The sequence below is a fragment of the Hemicordylus capensis genome, chromosome 5, assembly GCF_027244095.1.
Source record: "Hemicordylus capensis ecotype Gifberg chromosome 5, rHemCap1.1.pri, whole genome shotgun sequence".
Taxonomy (NCBI): Eukaryota; Metazoa; Chordata; class Lepidosauria; order Squamata; family Cordylidae; genus Hemicordylus; species Hemicordylus capensis.
In genome coordinates this window covers 95,790,859-95,808,426 of record NC_069661.1, presented here as the reverse complement: position 1 = coordinate 95,808,426, position 17,568 = coordinate 95,790,859, and the positions used below count along the sequence as shown (strand labels likewise).

The following is a 17,568-nucleotide window of genomic DNA, read 5'->3' as shown; positions in this document are numbered from 1 at the left end:
TTTTGCCAATACCCTCTTTAGAACGTTTCTCCCGAAATCTGCCTCCCTTGCCATCCTCAAATCTGTTGCATAATGCTTGATGAATGACAGTTGAGTAGACCATGTGGCTGCCATGCAGATATCCGACATCCTGATGCCTGATAGGTGAGCTGCTGATGTCACGTATGCTCTGGTTGAGTGTGCACACACTGTCTTGGGTGGTGCGACCCCTTAACATTTGTACGCCTGGAAAATTAGCTCTACTAGCCAATGAGCTAGGCATCAGTATGAAATTGGGCATCCTTTACATTTACCCTTGTATCCCACAAAGAGTTTCCTGGTCTTACGAAAGTCATTGGTCCTCTGTAGGTAAAATAGGAGGGCTCTCCTCACATCTAATAAGTGAAGTGGCACTTCCAAGGGCGTCTCTGCGTCCTGAAAAAAGGTGGGCAGGATTATTTCCTGATTTAAATGGAAGTCAGTCACTATTTTTGTGCGAAAGCGCGGATCTAACCACATGACAACTTTATGGGGATAGAACTGGGTGTATGGTTTAACTACCCGGAGAGCTGTCAACTCACTCACACACTTTGCCGATGTGATTGCTACTAGGAACGCAGTCTTCAGTGTGAGTAGCCTGACAGGCACAGTCGCCAAGGGCTTGAATGGCTGTTCCGTGATTGCCGATAATACCAAAGACAAGTTCCATTGTTCTATCAGCCATTGCACAGGTGGATACATATTGTTAAGTCCTTTCATGAAGCATTTGCATTCTAGATGGGGAAGCACTGTAGACCCATCCCATCCCATACTAAGAATTTTTCTTGAAAATGCAAAACAAATTCTACAGGCATTTAAGTTGTGTTCTTCACCCAAACAAATTAAATGCTCATCGTGTTTACCCAACGAAGGCGAGGTATATCCACAGGAAGTACACTTTTTAAAAGTCTTTCTTTTGTCCATTAAAGTGACTGAAGGGGCAAGACGAAAGAGAGAAAGCTATGAAACAAACCGGAGAGACAAGCCTGAGGGAAATCCAAAGAGTAGTCAAGAAAACCAGTCTGAGTCAAGCTGAAAATCAATACTGAGGACAGCTAAGAAATGAGGAGAGTGAATATTTCCTGATGGGAGCAGTGTGGTGGTCGAGAAGGGACTGAGGATAAAGGCAGTCTCCCACTGAAAATAACGGTCGTGTGATTCAGCAAAGCCAAAGAGTGCCTCAAGGAGCTTTGAATTATTCTGGGAGGCTCACTGCGTTGGCATAAAACTCAGGTTGTGAGGGAAGATGGATTAACAGAAAGTTCATTACCATAATGGATCCCTTTTCTGGCACAGCCCATCAGCATATTCCCTACATCAATTTTCACAATGAGTGGTTATTTGGTTTTAAAGTGCTCAACATCCCATTATGTGTGTAGCTTACACTGCTTGCATGTTATTTCTCATGGAGATACACTTATACAAATGCATACACACGCCAACTGAACATTTAATGGATGGTTCAGTTACTATTACTCACTCTCAGAGCCAAACTACACACAATGTTTAAAGCATTTAGTCCTGACAGAATTATTTTTTCCTTAGCCAGTGATGTTTTATATATACATACACACAAAGAGACCCATCATATCTATTTCTGAAAGAGCTCAAACGTTATGATCCTTATGGATGGAGAACCAGAGCGCCTGCAGGCAAGAGAGCAGATTTGGTGATCTGCATATACAGTTTCACAAAAAATATGAAGCGGGGGAACCCTAAGGGAGCCAAACCCTGTCTCCCAACTGCCCCCCATGTTAATCAGTGGAAAAAATATTTATGAGCTCATACAGTTAACAGAATGGCAGAGCTAAAAAAACTCATTGGCTGTGAATGGGGAGGGCTTCAGCAAAAAGAGAGGGGGAATTTCCAGCTTGACGGATACTCCTTCAAGACTGTCACCCCTTCTGCTTCTGAGGGGGAAACGTGTCTAAAAGTCTTCAGAGAAGAAAATACTGAAACTCTGTGGCTCCTTCACTAGTCCAATAACCCTGTTCTATTTCTGAAGGGAAAGGAGTTTGACACAGTTAATTTCTTGGTGTTATGAAGTATTACCCTTCCAGGTGCTGGTGTACACATTTTGAGGGAATTCCTTAAAACTCCCAAACTTTATGAGAACACTGTCCAGGTTCAGACAACCACAGTAAGACTTAACAGAAGAAACATACTTTTGTAGTCCACTCTGTAGCATTTACACAAACCTGAAGAGTCCTGTTTCTTAACAGCAAGTTTGACACTTTAGGGCTAGATGAAGAGAAAGTGCAACTAAGCACAAGTACCTTTTCCCCACCTAAATCAAATCAAATCTTTATTGTTACAGTCATTCTTTCCCCCACCCAAGAAAACAGAAAAAATAACATTTGCACATATTATACAACCCAAGTTAGAGGAGGAACTCCTGTCTTTGCTGCTAACCTTTGTTTTGTCAGCTACAGGCTCAGATAACACATGTACTAATCCTGATCCATGGGCCCTCTGCTTTGGCTGCTATTAGCTAAAGAAAAGCTAAGCCCATCAGGCTAATATTGCTTTAAGTATCATGTATGGTTTAGCTCTCTAAATTTAAATCCATTACAATACTTTCTATTAAGGGTAAATCACAAATAGTAACACAGAACTTCCATGAACTATCTTTGCACTACAGTTTAAGCAATCTGTTCTAAAACTGTGTAGTTATCTTTCCAATTGTAATAATTAAAAATCTGTATTCCAACACAGCGTAAAGTACTAATTAATTTGATTCTTATTTCTTTTTGTTTACATCTATAATCTTCTATAGCAACTAGCCTACTTCCAATAAGAGAAGCATGCATAGAAGTGGAGCTGCATACTCAGTTCCCTGAGCTGAAAGCCTGATCCAGGAACTGATAATCAGATATTGTTTGGTACCAACAATCTTCTGTGGGGTTGGGGATAACTGAATCCAGTTCTCTGCTCTTCACTTTCTCCATCCCATCTGAAATAGTGTTGCCAGTCATCTATCTGACCATCACTTTCCAGGTTGGGCTTTCAGCCTGTGAAAATACAACTGCACCTTCCCGTTTGCACACTTGTTTAGGCTAAGTGGATCAGAGTAACTGCATTTAATTGCAATGTAAAACAGCAAAAGAATAATCACATGTTTTCAAACAAAAAAACAAACAAGTTACCTCTAACATTAACTGAGTGAATTCTTCATTACTAAGGAATGTGGGTTTCCAGTCTTGTCGAATTTCACTGGCATCTGACTGTGCAGTGATTTCTATGAAGGGAAACAAATTAACTGTACATGCATTTATTCTAATCTTCACATCCAACTTTTCAGGCTCACTTATAAAACAAACAAGGGAGGGAACTTGGAACCTAGATGCTCTTCCCAGGGCAGCTCCATCCCCTAAGGGGAATATCTTACAGTGCTCACACGTTTGGTCTCCCATTCATATGCAACCAGTGTGGATTCTGCTTAGCTAAGGGGGCAAGTCATGCTTGCTACCACAAGACCAGCTCTCCTCTTGCAGAGAAAATCACTCCTTCCTCCTCCTGTGCATGCACTCTGCTGCTCAACAACCTGCCAGCTGAACTCAGAAGCAAGCTCTCTGTGAGGGCACAGCCCTTGTTCTGCCCTCTTAACACTGTGCTGGATGTCAGCCATTGCTCTTTAATTATTGTTTTACAGAGGACCTACTTATTTAAAAAGTAATTGTTTCTACTAGCTTCTCAAGAACTCAGTTGCAAGGTTGGCTAAAGCATCCTATTAATCAAGGAAAAAATTCAGCATATTATTAGCTTTATTGAGACCTAAATGACATGAATATTTTTAATGTTCAAAAAACAGCTATAGCGAATAGTGGATTTAAGCCTAGCCTTTGTCTCAGAGCACGCCCATGTGGGGGAAAGAAAAGTCCTGATTCATTCCCTCCATATTTGCTCAAAGGTTTTAAAGTTCCTTTAAAACCTAGCCATTTCTTGGTAGATATATCACTGCCACCACGCCCACATTTTAACAGAGTTTAATCTCTCCCTGGTGTGGGTGAACTTTTAGGGAAACTCTCCTTCTTTTACCAAGGTTGGTGGTGGGGGGGGGACCCTCCTCCACGTGCAGCTCCCATGTGGTGAGAAAACTTGGTAGGTTGCTGAACAATTAACTTTGAGGCATGTTTGCACCAGAGTAAAACCCATTTTTCCTGAGTTAAAAATCCACTCAGAGGCAGGTTAAGTCCAAAGAACAAAAAGAGAAAAATATTATTCAAAATACTACAGACTGCTTCAGTCTAAGGCTCTCTCAGCTTTAAGCTACAGGTAAAAGGAACACTCAGTAACGACAAGAATACTTCAAAAAGCACCCTCAGATGACATTGGGGTGGCACACTTTAAAAATCATGGTTACCCAGTTACATAGAACATAAATGCAAGAAAATACAAAGATCGCCTTGAGAATTTACAGAGACTTTTACAATGCCCTAGTGGGAAAGGGCATTGGTTCAGTTTGATTGGTTCCTTGATTTGTAACATTGCCAATAAAAACACTATCAATTAGATTTGTATACCGGCCTTCCAAAATGGTTCAGGGCATTTACATCATGATGAAAACAATTAAAAACAGATTAGCAATTAAAATCAAACTATTAAAACACAATAAAACCAATTAAGCAGCTAAAAACCCTGGAAATCAGGGCAACAATTTAAAACAGTATAAAACAGTTAATCATTTAAAACCCTGGAAGGCTAGGCCAAACAGGGCTCTCCTGAAGGACAGCAATGATCTCAAATTATGAATTTCTGCTGGGAGTGCATTCCACAGCCCAGGAGCAGCTACAGAGAAGGCCTGCCTCTGCGTTGCCACCAGACGAACTGGTGGCAACTGGAGACGGACCTCCTCAGATGACCTTAACATGCGGTGGGGATCATGTAGAAGAAGGCGCTCTCTTAGAAAACTCGGATCTAAGCCGTTCAGGTCTTTAAAGGTAATAGCCAGCACTTTGTATTTTGCCCAGAAACGTATCAGCAGCCAGTGTAACTGTTTCAAAACAGGCATGATATGGTCTCTCCAGGTTGCCCCAGAGACCAATGTGGCTGCTGCATTCTGAACTAACTGAAGTTTCTGGACTACGTACAAAGGCAGCCCCATGTAGAGCACATTGCAGTAGTCAAGCCGGGAGATTATCAGCTGATGCACCACTGTTTTGATGTCATCCTCTTCAAGGAATGGGCGCAGCTGTCGAATCATCCGAAGCTGATAGAAAGCACTCCTGGCCATGGCCTCCACCTGAGATACCAGGATGAGGCCTGGGTCCAAGAGTACTCCTAAACTGCGCACCTGCTCCTTTTGGGGGAGTGTAACCACACCCAGCACAGGAAGATCTAACTCGCCCCTCAGATTCTGAGCCCCCACAATGAGCACCTCCATCTTGCTTGGATTCAGCTTCAATTTGTTCTCCCTCATCTAGCCCATTACTGCCTGTAGGCAGGCATTTAGGGAATGAGTGCCATTTCCTGAAGATGAAAAGGAGAAGTAGATTTGGGTGTCATCAGCATACGGATAACAACCAGCACCAAATCTCCTGATGACCTCACCCAATGGTTTAATGTAGATATTAAAAAGCATTGGTGACAGAATGGAGCCCTGGAGGACTCCATATAACAGCTCCTGTTTTGAGGAGCAACTGTCACCAAGCTCCACCATCTGGAATCTACCCGAGAGATAGGAGCGGAACCACTGAAAAGCAGTGCCTCCTATCCCCAACTCCCCCAGGCGATCCAGAAGGATACCATGCTCGATGGTATCGAATGCCGCCGAGAGATCCAGAAGAAACAGCAGAGTCACACTCCCTCTGTCGATTCCCCGATAAAGGTCATCCATCAGGCCGACCATAGTCAACTCTAAAGGGGTCTAGATAATCAGTTTCCTCCAAGACTGCCTGGAGCTAGTTGGCCACCACCTTCTCAATCACCTTGCCCAACCAAGGGAGATTGGGGATTGGCCTGTAACTGTCCATCGCTAAGGGATCCAGAGAAGGCTTCTTTAGGAGTGGTCTAATCAATGCCTCCTTCAAACAAGGAGGCACTCTGCCCTCCCTCAGAGATGCATTTATGATATTAACTAGGCCATCTCCAACAATCTCCCTGCTAGAGAGAAGCAGCCAAGTCGGGCAAGGATCCAGAGAACAGGTGGTAGGCCGCACCGCTCCAAGCAGCTTGTCAACATCCTCAGGAGTCATAGATTGAAACTGTTCCAATCTAATACTGCAAGAGGGATTGCTGGACACCTCCTCCATAGATCCTGCAAAAATGGTAGAGTCCAAGTCAGCCCGAATAAAGGAGATCTTGTTAGCAAAAAACCCATTAAAGGCATCACAGCAGAATGACCTCAGGGACTGATTTGAGGTAGAAGGAGCAGAAATCAAACTCCTCACAACCCAGGATAGCTCTGCTGAGTGTGAACCTGCAGCCGCAATGCGCACAGACCAAAAACTCTTCTTTGCCGCACACACTGTAACCACATAAGTCTTCAGATGGGTCACATGCTGTATCCTGTCAGATTCAAACCGAGTTCTCCTCCACTTGCGCTCTAGTCACCTACCCAACCGCTTCAGCCCCCGCAACTCCTCAGTATACCAAGGGGCCATTTTTGAAGCAGGTCGTAAGGGACGCTTAGAAGCAATAATGTCTACTGCCCTGTTCTACTGCCCTGTTCCCTGTTCCAGGTTTCCACCAGGGCACTGACTATAAACCAGTTGTAGGAATTTGCATAGCACAAAAGAAAAGAAAATAGTCTAATGCAGGCTAGCTATCACACTATTCCTGTCTAAGTCTTTCTGAAGCCCAAGAAGCCCTTGGCTTCCTTTCCCCTTGAACTCACCCCAAACTCCAGGAGATAATTCAAGTTTCCTGCAATCCTGTCTCTCAAGGATCTGCAGATGTCCTTCCATGAGAGAAGTCTCCAGGCTGGCTGTTGGCCAGGAAGCAGACAGATTTCATGGCTGGTGCTCACTAAGCCTGCTCCCCATCCTCTCATGTCCCTCCTAGCTCCTTCTGAGAACAAAGAAGAACTTCATTTCCTGCCGCCAGGCCCTCTAGGTCCCGGCCACCGTGTGCTGAGTGGCGGATCCCCAGAGGTCACTGCCTGTCAGTCAGGACAGGGTTTACTTCTGGTTCACTCTTTACAGGAAAGGAAAGGCTGTTACTGCCTGATTGTTACAACAGCTTAAATAATTTCACCGCTTTCTCATAACATCCCAGAATTACCTTTATGCTTTCGTAAAAAGTCAATGCTCTTTTGCAGTACAGTGGATTTGTCCATCTTCCGAGCATTGCCCGGAAGCATGGATCCCAGTTCTTTGATGAGAACATTAAATTGATCTCTTCGTTTCTTTTCAGACTTGTTCCTTGACACTCTAAAACAACAACAACAACTTGACAATCATAAGAAAAAATGAATGCAATTTTTAAAATTGATTAATCAGCCTTAAGTGTAAACTGTTAGTAATATAAACCTATTTCAAACAAGAAATGTGAAAAATAGCAGGAAAAAATTAGGAGGAAGATTTGTCAAAACTGTATTTCTTACTGAAATATTCCATTTTGGAATATGCATACATATTACACATGTATATGTAAGCTTTAGCAGTATGAATCCACAACTTTAAATTGTTTGACAGGAATCCAAGTAGATACATGCTGAGGTGATTGGGCACATCAGGTGGGGTATTTGACTATTTTTCTTCTAACATGTTATGGGGGGCTACTGTTCAAAAAACACAAGTCAAAACCCCTTGAACATAAGAAACTGGTGCACTATTTGGATCCCAGTGTTTATCTTAAATTGATTTTAGTGGTTTTTCAACAGGCTAATTGTTAGTCAACTTAAGACATGTGTAGGGACTTCATAAACTAAGAATCTAATCATCAAAGTACTTTTAACCAATATATATTCTGTCTATTCCCACTCTTTCGAAAGTCCAAGAGAAAATGGATAGGAGACAAAAATAAAGTCTAATCTGGAGGCATGATAGATTTAGAACAAAATCAATTACGCTTTAAATTAAACTGTGTCCAAATTTACATATGTTAATCATTTATTGCAATCTTATACTGTTAGCATGCCACAAAGGGAAAAGTTCAGATCCATAGATACCTGCACATAGCAACAGGCTTGTATGCAAGGATTTCATCTGCTGAACAGATGGCAGACTGGTCATTTTGGTCACTTCTTGACTGGGAACAATGAAAAAGTGGTGCCTTGAATCAATCTTCCCTTCTCCCCACAACAGGAGATCAGCATCGCCAGAGTAGATAGCTGACCACCTGTTTGGCACTGGGCATGCACTGTAAACTGCTGGATCTGGGCCTTTTAATCCACATTGGTCCATATCCAAAAGCAATGTATGCACAGAAGCCCATTTCAAACTACACTTCCTAACAACATTTTTAGTGTACCGTACCTTTTTGCTTTGTCCTTGTCATCTTCCTCCACGAGACCATCGAAAATGCTACCATCATCTCTACAAGAGAAGAAGAGGTTTCAGAGTATGGCCACATGCCACAAATTGCCTTAATGCAAAGAAAGGAGAGGTTGTTGATAAAATATTTCCAGTTCTGAAGATAATCACTGGCTGACATGCAGAATAAGGTACCATGGACTAGGGGTGTAAACAGAACCGTTCTGGGCAGTTCAGTTCAATTTTGAATTGAATTCGAATGGAACTGCTGGTCTGAGAACTGGTTTGTTAGAACTGGCGGGCGGTTCAATTCATGCATTCGAACTGTGTCAAACCAATTCGGGATGTTTGTAAACAGGAATCCGATAAGGATTACCCTTTACAAGGAAAGGGGATCACTCCCTAACACTGAAGAGGGGCTGAAGGGGGTGGGTGAGAGGTCACCTTATCCACGGCAGTGGCTCCCCTAGGCCCCACCAGCATTCTCCCCCTAGCAGTTCAGGCTGGTGGGGTGGGGCGGTTCCAGCCTCCACACATGTGCAGAGGCCAGAACTGGACCCCCGCTGATCCACATTGTTTGGGAGGGGGACCACAGGTGGGGCCTAGGGGAGCCATGAGGAAGATGACCTCTTGCCCGCCCACCCTTTCAACCCCTTTTCAGCACTAGGGAGGGATCATCTTTGTTTGCAAAGGGGAGTCCTTGTCAAATTCCCCTTTACAAGCAACCCAAACTGGTTGAACTGGGCTGAACCAGTTCAATCCGAACCAGGCCCAGTTCAGCTCCAACTCTGATTGACCCCCTTTTTTGAGGGGCTGGTCTGGTTTGAGCTTGAACCAGACGAACCTAGAAGTTCAAAACAAACTGGGTTTGATTCGAACCGGTTCTGCACACCCCTACCATGGACACACCAGAAAACACATCTGTGCTTCACAAATCTTTTCTAGCTACACTGGGGGAGCGAATTTAGATTATTTGTGCTGCCTCCAGAAGTACTCTATGTCACCCAAAAATATTTCTGTGAGGGCTGTGTGAGCCCTAGGGACATATTTTCGGGTGACACTGTGAGGGTGTGCTGCCTTTTGGAGGCAGCACAAACTGTCAAAATTTGCTTCCTTCCCCACTACTGGGCAAGATTCCCACATTGTGGCTGCATCTTCCTAGCTTGTTCACAGTGACTGGCTCGCATGTCAGCCACTGTTTTCATATGATTATAATATAATTGACAAATCCCTTGATTTACAGATTGTCAAGTACTTAGATATTGAAACAACTGGCATTTCTGAGAGCTTGCTTGATGTAAGCAAGCTATTATTTGCAAATCGAGCTTTCCTAAGATAGTTAGAAACTGCAGTCTGCTTATGAACATTACCTTTTCTATTGTGGTTACAGGAAGAAGGAAACATTAAGACATCCTTACAGACCATTTTTTGAACTCGTGCTCTGCTGTTAATTGAAAATTTTCATGACAAATAACTAAGAAATCTTACTGTTATAAATAGCGTTTTTAGCTCTACATCACTGTACCTCAGTTTGAAATTGTTTAAAATCACAAGTAACCATTAACAAAGCTTTTGTTAATTCACATCATTTAAAAAACAACAAATAAATTACCTGTCTGCAATGGAGCTCATTTTATGGGTGCTTATGGTAAAGAACATAACATTACACACTTTAGTCTTGTGGTAGACATTTGTACGTCTTCTCTGTGAGAGAATGGAAAAAGAAGGAGCATTATCTTTAACACATTATGATGCTTCTGAACATAATTTTGGCAGAGAGAAGTGGATTGTTATTTACCGTTTATACTATTTTGGATAATAAATTCTGGTGCTCTAGAACGATTGATTCCAGAAGGAGTGACTTTTGAGACAACCGTGTCTTCAAAGTATATTCTCCACTGAAGATCATTAATCTCAAATTCAGCACTGTTAAAGAAAAACAGAAGTTGTTATCGGAATTCTGTACCTCTTGGATGGCATCCATGATTTCCCTTTCTCCAGAGGAAAGGAAACTATGGTTGCCACCCAAAGATTATTTTTACATAATATTGATAGTCACTTTTTATTTGAATTACACATTATAAGAACAGAGCAATATATTTAAATAACTTAAAGTATCAAAATAGAAGAGCATTGCTGACAAGAGAAAAGTTCTTGAGCAGCTTCACTTTGATCTTGCCTGTCTAGGGCTGCACTCTTAAATACTTGCTACTTGAAAGTTGAGTTCCATTACAATTTAAATTTAAATATATTCACTTAATTGGATATATATTTTATCTCCAAATTTATTTTCTTTCATGCAATCTATGTCCTCAAACCTGTTTAGTCTTAGTTTCATCACCCCGAACCTACCTCCTATTAACTTGATCAGGTCTTACTGAAACTTCAGTTTACAAAGCACAATTCTCACAGGATTCTGTCAGGGGGTGGGGGTGGTGGAACGTCACACGTTGATTTTTAGCCTGCTTTCCAGTAGGCTTATGAGATCACCCGGCATTCTGAGTGTGTGTCCGTGTGTCCCCCACATCAACTTCCAAATGTCTGGATCAATATGAACCAAATCGGGTACAGTTGTAGGGACACACAGAGACACCACAACAGCGTAGTTGTGAGGCGCAAGTGGGCTAACTTGTTAACCACTTAACCGATTTGAACCAAATTTGGTACAGCTGAGGGGACACATAAGGATGCCCTAATGGCGTGGTGTGTGATGATGTCATCCACCCCAATCCAAGATGGTGGTCGCGTGAATGTCTGAGGTGCAAGCCGGCTAATTTGTGGACTGTAACCCATTGAAACCAAATTGGATACAGTTGCACTGAGTGACACACAGGGACACCTCAGTGGCATAGTTTGTGATGATGTCATTCACACTGATTCAAAATGGTGGACGCATAAATATTTGAGGTGCAAGTGGGCTAACTTGTGGACTGTAAAACTGATTTGAACCAAATTCGGTACAGTTGTAATGAGTTATAGGGATGTCCATGAACCCATTCGGAGGCTTTTAAGAGCCTCCAAAACGGTTCGAATGACCGAGTGTTGGGCTGGTTCGAAGATTGGGGAGCATACTTTAAAGGGTGGGAGAGGGTGCCCTAACCCCTCTCGCCATGTTTTTTCTGCCAGCACTCCATTTTAAAAGTGTCCATCAGGGCAGCAGCATACCTTCCTGCCATCCCGTGTCTTCTTCAGCCAGAAGTAAGTATCCAGCGTGTGCGCACACACATCGCGTACGCTTGCGTGCATATCAGGTGCAAGAGAGAGCAAGTGCTTCCTGTTACTTCTAGGTACTTGTTCCTGTTCTGGTTACTTCCTGTTACTTCTGGCCACAGAGGATACCGGGTGGCAGGGAGGTACACTGCTGCCCTGACTGACACTTTTAAAATGGAGCGCCGGCAGGAGAAACGTGGCAGAAGGAGTAAGGGCACCCTCCCGGACCCTTAAAGTTATGCCCCCTGCCTTTGAGCTACCCCCCACCAGACCCGTGCACATCCCTAGTGAATGACACACAGGAACAGCTCAGTGGTGTAGTTTGCGATGATGTTATCTGACCCTGATTCAAGATGGCGGAAACATAAACTTTTGAGGTACAAGTGAGCTAACTTGTGAACCGCTTAATTGATTTGCATCGAATTTGCTACAGCTGTAGGGACACCTCAAAAGCAAAGATTGTGACGATGTCACGTACCCCAGTTCAAGATGGCGGACATGTAAACTTCTGAAGTGCAAGTGCACTAACTTGTGGACAGTCTAACCGATTTCAATCAAATTTGCTACAGCTGAATGGACATATAGGGATGCCCCAATGGTGTGGTGTGTGACAATGTCACCCATCCCAATCCAAGATGGCAGATGCATAAACATTTGAGGCACAAGTGCACTAACTTGAGGACTGTCTAACCTATTTGAATCAAATTTGGAATAGCTGTAGTGACACAGGGACACCTCAATGGTATAGTTTGTATTGATGACATCCATCCCAATCCAAGATGGCAGACGCATGAACATTAGAGGCACAAGAGATCTGACTTGTGGACCTCAATTTGCACCCAATTTAGTCCAGATGTAGAGACAGTGAAAGGAAAGTAGGTTGATTAGTTCTTACTAGAACAACTTGTTAAAAAGTGTAATGGTTAAGCATTTTATGTGCAGCAGTTCTCATTTACCAGTACCCTAAACACTGTTTGTAACAGCACAAATCTTGAATCCAGCTTGACACTAGATGCATGTACTCACGCAATCTATACAGTGCTTAGCAACATTACCTGATAAACAAAACCTCAATGAGTACAATCATTGTGCTGGTATCTGTGCTGCATCTGCTGCTACAAGGTCATCTCATCATACCATTCCCTGTTTAAAAACTGTACCATGGGTACCCTAATGTCCAAAGGAAATAACAATGCCGATATCGCTATATGACTTATCTTGTAAATCTTGACTATACTTTAACATTTTATTCACCAGAGTCCACATGACGCTATTTTCAATCACAAACACACTACACACAAACACAAACACATTCCTCTTGAGGTATGAAAATTTTACTGCTGACAAATTTTCAAATAACCAGATATCTTAGAGGTGAGAGGGAAACTGCTACAATACTCTTCTCTCTCCATCAGCTGTCTAGAGCAAGCAGGAGAGTACAGCAACACTATCCCAAAACTGATCTGTGTAACTTTAATGCCCCTGAAGCTATGATGATTTTTAGAATAAAGGAGCTTTTTCAGAACTTCCTTAAGACTCCATCTAAATACTAAACTGAATATTCTGAGCTCCCTTCAGGAAGTAAAACATACAAGCGTTAGCCTTTTAACTTTCATTTAGAAAATTAATGTATCCTCTTGCCACTAAAGTGACTCAAAGTTTTGTTTTTTTCCTTTGAAGGAACTAAAAGGTAGAAAATAGAGAGGAAAGCAATCCACCAGAAAAAGAGGGGGAGGCGGAAACCAAACCAACCAGAGCATGACTCAGTGAACCTGCTTGTGTCTTTTTGGCCTGATAGCCTAGTGTCCTATTGACCTACTTTGTTTTCCTGTTAAGGTAGTTAAACCCTTATCTCTCATTTGAATAGTGTTCTTTCTTTTGGCAGACACATGTATCCTCTAATATGCACACAGAGACCTTATGAAATCAGAGGGACTGTAACATGAAGCCTGTATTTTTAAAATTTCGGCATATGACTGTTCTGCCAATAGTTATATAACTTTTGAAAAAAATATGAATGAGACAAGTTTTACATCTAGCCTCAGCATCTTTCAGAGCTGTGCTCATCACTCTCATTATTGTGCATACTATGCCCAGAACTCTAGGCATGCCCAAGGGCTTGTCTAAACCCAATGGGATTTTTTAAAAACTTTCCCCTTTCCACAATTTCAGAATTGGCTTGTCAAGAGACTGGGAAGGGAGAACTGCTATTTGGGAAACACAACTCCCAATGATTTTTTTTGGCACATGGAATTACTTGCATGCTTTTTAGGATCTTGGCCAGAGATCTACATTTACTGGAAATTCTTTAATTGGAAAATTTTCTGGACTTTTCCCATGCAAGCCTTTTCCTCAGTTGCACTTCCCCCCTCCCCCGCAACTTACACATTTTTTCCTGATTTCTTAAATAGATTGTGTGATCTGATTTGGCATGTTACTTGACCTACTTATTTAGTTAAGAAAAATATATTACTTTCCCCTGCTGTATCTGAAAGGTTTTTTCAGTCAAGTAGTTAAACTAAAATATTTATTTGCAGGAAGAAATCAATAAAAACACTTACTGGAAATAAATTAATTGTATTATTTGCATGATCCTGAAGGATATATTTTGGTAACACACAGTGGGCTTCAGAGGAAAGAGGAGATTGGTGAAAATCGTCCTTTCCCCCACTCAAGCAACAGCACAGAAGTCGTCTGGAACTTGCACTGTTGCATGTGTACATCCCAATAATGGCCAATGCAATTTTAGAAGTGGAAAACTTCCCACAGAAAAATAAAGTATGAGAAATTATCTGGAAATTTTTCAACATCATATCTCTCATCTTGGCATATGCTTATACCCCAAAAAGAACACTTTAGGAGAAAGATAAGAAAGAAGGCTTTTTCAAAAATGAAGAGTGAATATGTGCAAAGGCAGATATGGAAAAGAAACTGAACTGTGAAAAAATGTTGAAAAACCAAACACACAAACATCTAGGCTTAATATCACAAAAGGATAGGCCTATGGCTGATGTGGATGTGTACATAACCAGCCTTATATATAAAAATTTATTGGCATCAGAAGCATAAAGTACAATCTACTCCAACAGTGTGTGTACATTTTATGGGTATCACCAAGCAGGCAGGAAATGAATAAAAACATGCTCCCAAAGCAGCTCAGAAACAGTTTTAAACTGTAAGCAAACTTTAGGTTTTACAGTAGAACTGTAAGTTTTAAATTGTAAGCAATAATGAAAATCTAGTACCTTCAACTTAAAACAGCAAATTTTCCACTTGTCTAATTTAGACAATCCAAAAACCCATTGTTTGTTGGATTGTGAATGAGCTAATCATTCACAAGTGTTGATCTTCTCCCATTACATATTGGGTAAATGCAAAGCTTTCTGATTTACTAAGCCAACTCCCCATGATATCTGAATAGAGCTATAATTTATTGTGGCTGGGGATGATGGGCATTGTAGTTCAGCAACATCTGGAGTACCACAGCTTGGGAACCCTTGGTTTAAGCAATCCCAAATCAAGGTACTAAACCAGAATCAAACTGTGGTTTGATATTCTGGTTTGTTGAGATGGCTTAAACCACAGTTTCCTCTTTTGAACATCACAGGTAACAGTGGTTTAACACTGGAAGATTTGTACTTAGTCAGCCATGCAAGAGGAGGAGAAAAAGGCAGGGGAGAGAAGAGAGGGTGTGCACAGGCTTGTTGGTCCTTTCACAAAACAATGGTCATCTGAATCAGGCCAAGGATGACTGAAGTAAATCTTTAAGGAACATCATAGGACTCAAGGAAAAATTATGAACACACAGAGTCAGAAAAAGGAGCATAGTAAGGAGCAGTGTGGGAGTATACTTGCAGGGGGTGGGTGATACTAAATAAACTAAGCTAAAATTGTCACAGAAAATAAGAGGAAGTTTTAGTCTAACAACAGATGCATACAGTATCCCTTGAGTGTAAAAACATTAAGCTCCTGAAGCAAGCCACACAATTCAGCTTGCCATCATACTTCAATATACTGTACACTGAACTATTTGGTTAGTTTGATGTTTGTGGGCTTCTGAAGTAGACATCTTCAAAAATTAGTGTCTGTCTAGATAAGAATCCAAAGAGAGAGATTTATTTATCTAGCAAATATATTGACTGCCTGGCTTCCTTAGACTCGAGGCAGTTTACATAAATTAAAAACAACAACAATGAAGACAAGGAGGAAAGGGACACACACACCCCTAAAAGCCTGGCAAAATAAGTAAGTTTTTAAAACATAAGGAGGGGGCTACAACAGAGAAGGCCCTCCCGTGAGCCCGGGCCCCACATACCTCCCCTTGGCCTGGAGCTCTGAGAAGGCCCACCTGAGATGACCACACAGGGCGGGTCGAGGTTGGATGTGATAGGCAGTCCTGAAGGTACACAGGCGCCAAACCCTGAAGCGTTTTATAGGTGATAACCAACACATTGAATTGGACCCGGAAGTGAACTGGCAGCCAATGTAGTGACCTCAACAAAGATGAAACACCTTTGTGGATCATATTTTCTGCTGCCCATAAGCAGCCAGGCTGCTGCATTTTGAGTCAGCTGAAGCTTCCGAGTCATCTTCAAAGGCAACCCCAGGTAGAGTGCATTGCAACAGTCTAACCGAGAGGTGAAAAGGGTATGAGTTATGGTTGCCAGGGCCTTCCAGTCAAGGCAAAGCCACAATTGTTGCACCAGATGAAACTGGGCAAAGACTTTCCTGGCCACAGCTGTTCCAGGTGGAAGCCCCAAATTGTGAATCTGCTCTTTCAAGGAGAGGGCAACCCCATCAAGGGCAACACTCAAAACTGGAACCTGGCCAGATTGAGAACTGAACAAGAGTAACTCTGTCTTGGAGGGATTAAGCCTGAGCTTGTTTTGGTCCATCCAAACCCTTACAGCCTCGAGACACTGGGCCAACACATTCACGGAATCCCTGGATCGACCCGGGGTGGTGATGTACAATTGAGTATTATCAGCATACTGATGATACCTCACCCCAAACTGACAGATGAACTCACCCAGCAGCTTCATATAGATGTTAAAAAGCACAGGAGTGAGGACTGAGCCCTGCAGCATTCTACAAGGGAGGGGTCAGGGGCTGGAACACTCACCTCCAATGAAAACTGTCTGAAACAATCCTCTAAGGTAAGAACGGAACCAGCGCAAAACTATGTCCCCAATTCCTAACCCCCACAGACAACCTCGATGGTATCAAAAGCTGCTTAGAGATCTAACAGAACCAAGAGAGGCAGGCTCCCCTCATCGAGGCTCTGATAGAGGTCTTCCACCAGAGCGACCAATGCCGTTTCTGTGTGGTGCTGTGGCCTAAACCCCGACTGAAAAGTGTCAAGAAAATCCACTTCATCTAGCATTCTCTGTAAGTGGGCAGCAATAAATTTCTCCAAAATCTTCCCTAAACAGGGAAGGCTGGAGATAGGTCTAAAATTATCTAATATCTCTGGGAAGAAGGGATATTCCAGGGACGAAGACTTCCAGAGTGGGTAAACCACTACTTATTTCAAAGCTAGAGGAACCTCTCCCTCTCTGAGTGATGAATTCACTCATTCCTGGACCCAACACACACACCCAGCCAAACAAATCAACCAGGAGGGGCAAGGCTCAAGCGAACAAGACGCCGTACTCATACCACAGAGAACCCTATCCACATCATCAGCCTTCACAAGCTCAAATGTATCCCAAATGACATCACAAGACATTACCTCCGTTACCTCAATGGACATAGCATAATCAGAGTCCATCTCAGAGCAGAGACAAGCTACCTTAATGGCAAAGAACTTGGCAAAAATGTCACAGTGGCCCATCGGAAGTTCTTCCTTCTCCCATTTCCCCAAAAGAGTATGGGTGATCCAAAATAATGCCACCAGATGGGATTCTGCCGATGCATGAGAGCAGAG

The 17,568-nt window shown here is 42.5% G+C and overlaps 1 protein-coding gene across 4 annotated transcripts in view; it reads right to left on the bottom strand.

Annotated features, from left to right (window-relative positions):
* The window catches only part of CLOCK (clock circadian regulator), an 84,277-nt gene that overhangs the window by 50,207 nt on the left and 16,502 nt on the right, over positions 1-17,568 (bottom strand). For 3 of the 4 annotated variants that reach the window (XM_053253837.1, XM_053253835.1, XM_053253836.1), the window contains exons 3-7: positions 10,231-10,358; positions 10,045-10,136; positions 8,436-8,495; positions 7,240-7,406; positions 3,165-3,256 (exon numbers count right to left, since the gene is read on the bottom strand). In XM_053253837.1, coding sequence (XP_053109812.1) covers positions 3,165-3,256; positions 7,240-7,406; positions 8,436-8,495; positions 10,045-10,091 — 366 coding nt within the window. In that variant the 5' untranslated portion in view covers positions 10,092-10,136; positions 10,231-10,358. The remainder of the gene's footprint in view (positions 1-3,164; positions 3,257-7,239; positions 7,407-8,435; positions 8,496-10,044; positions 10,137-10,230; positions 10,359-17,568) is intronic. The other variant, XM_053253839.1, reaches the window with a different exon arrangement.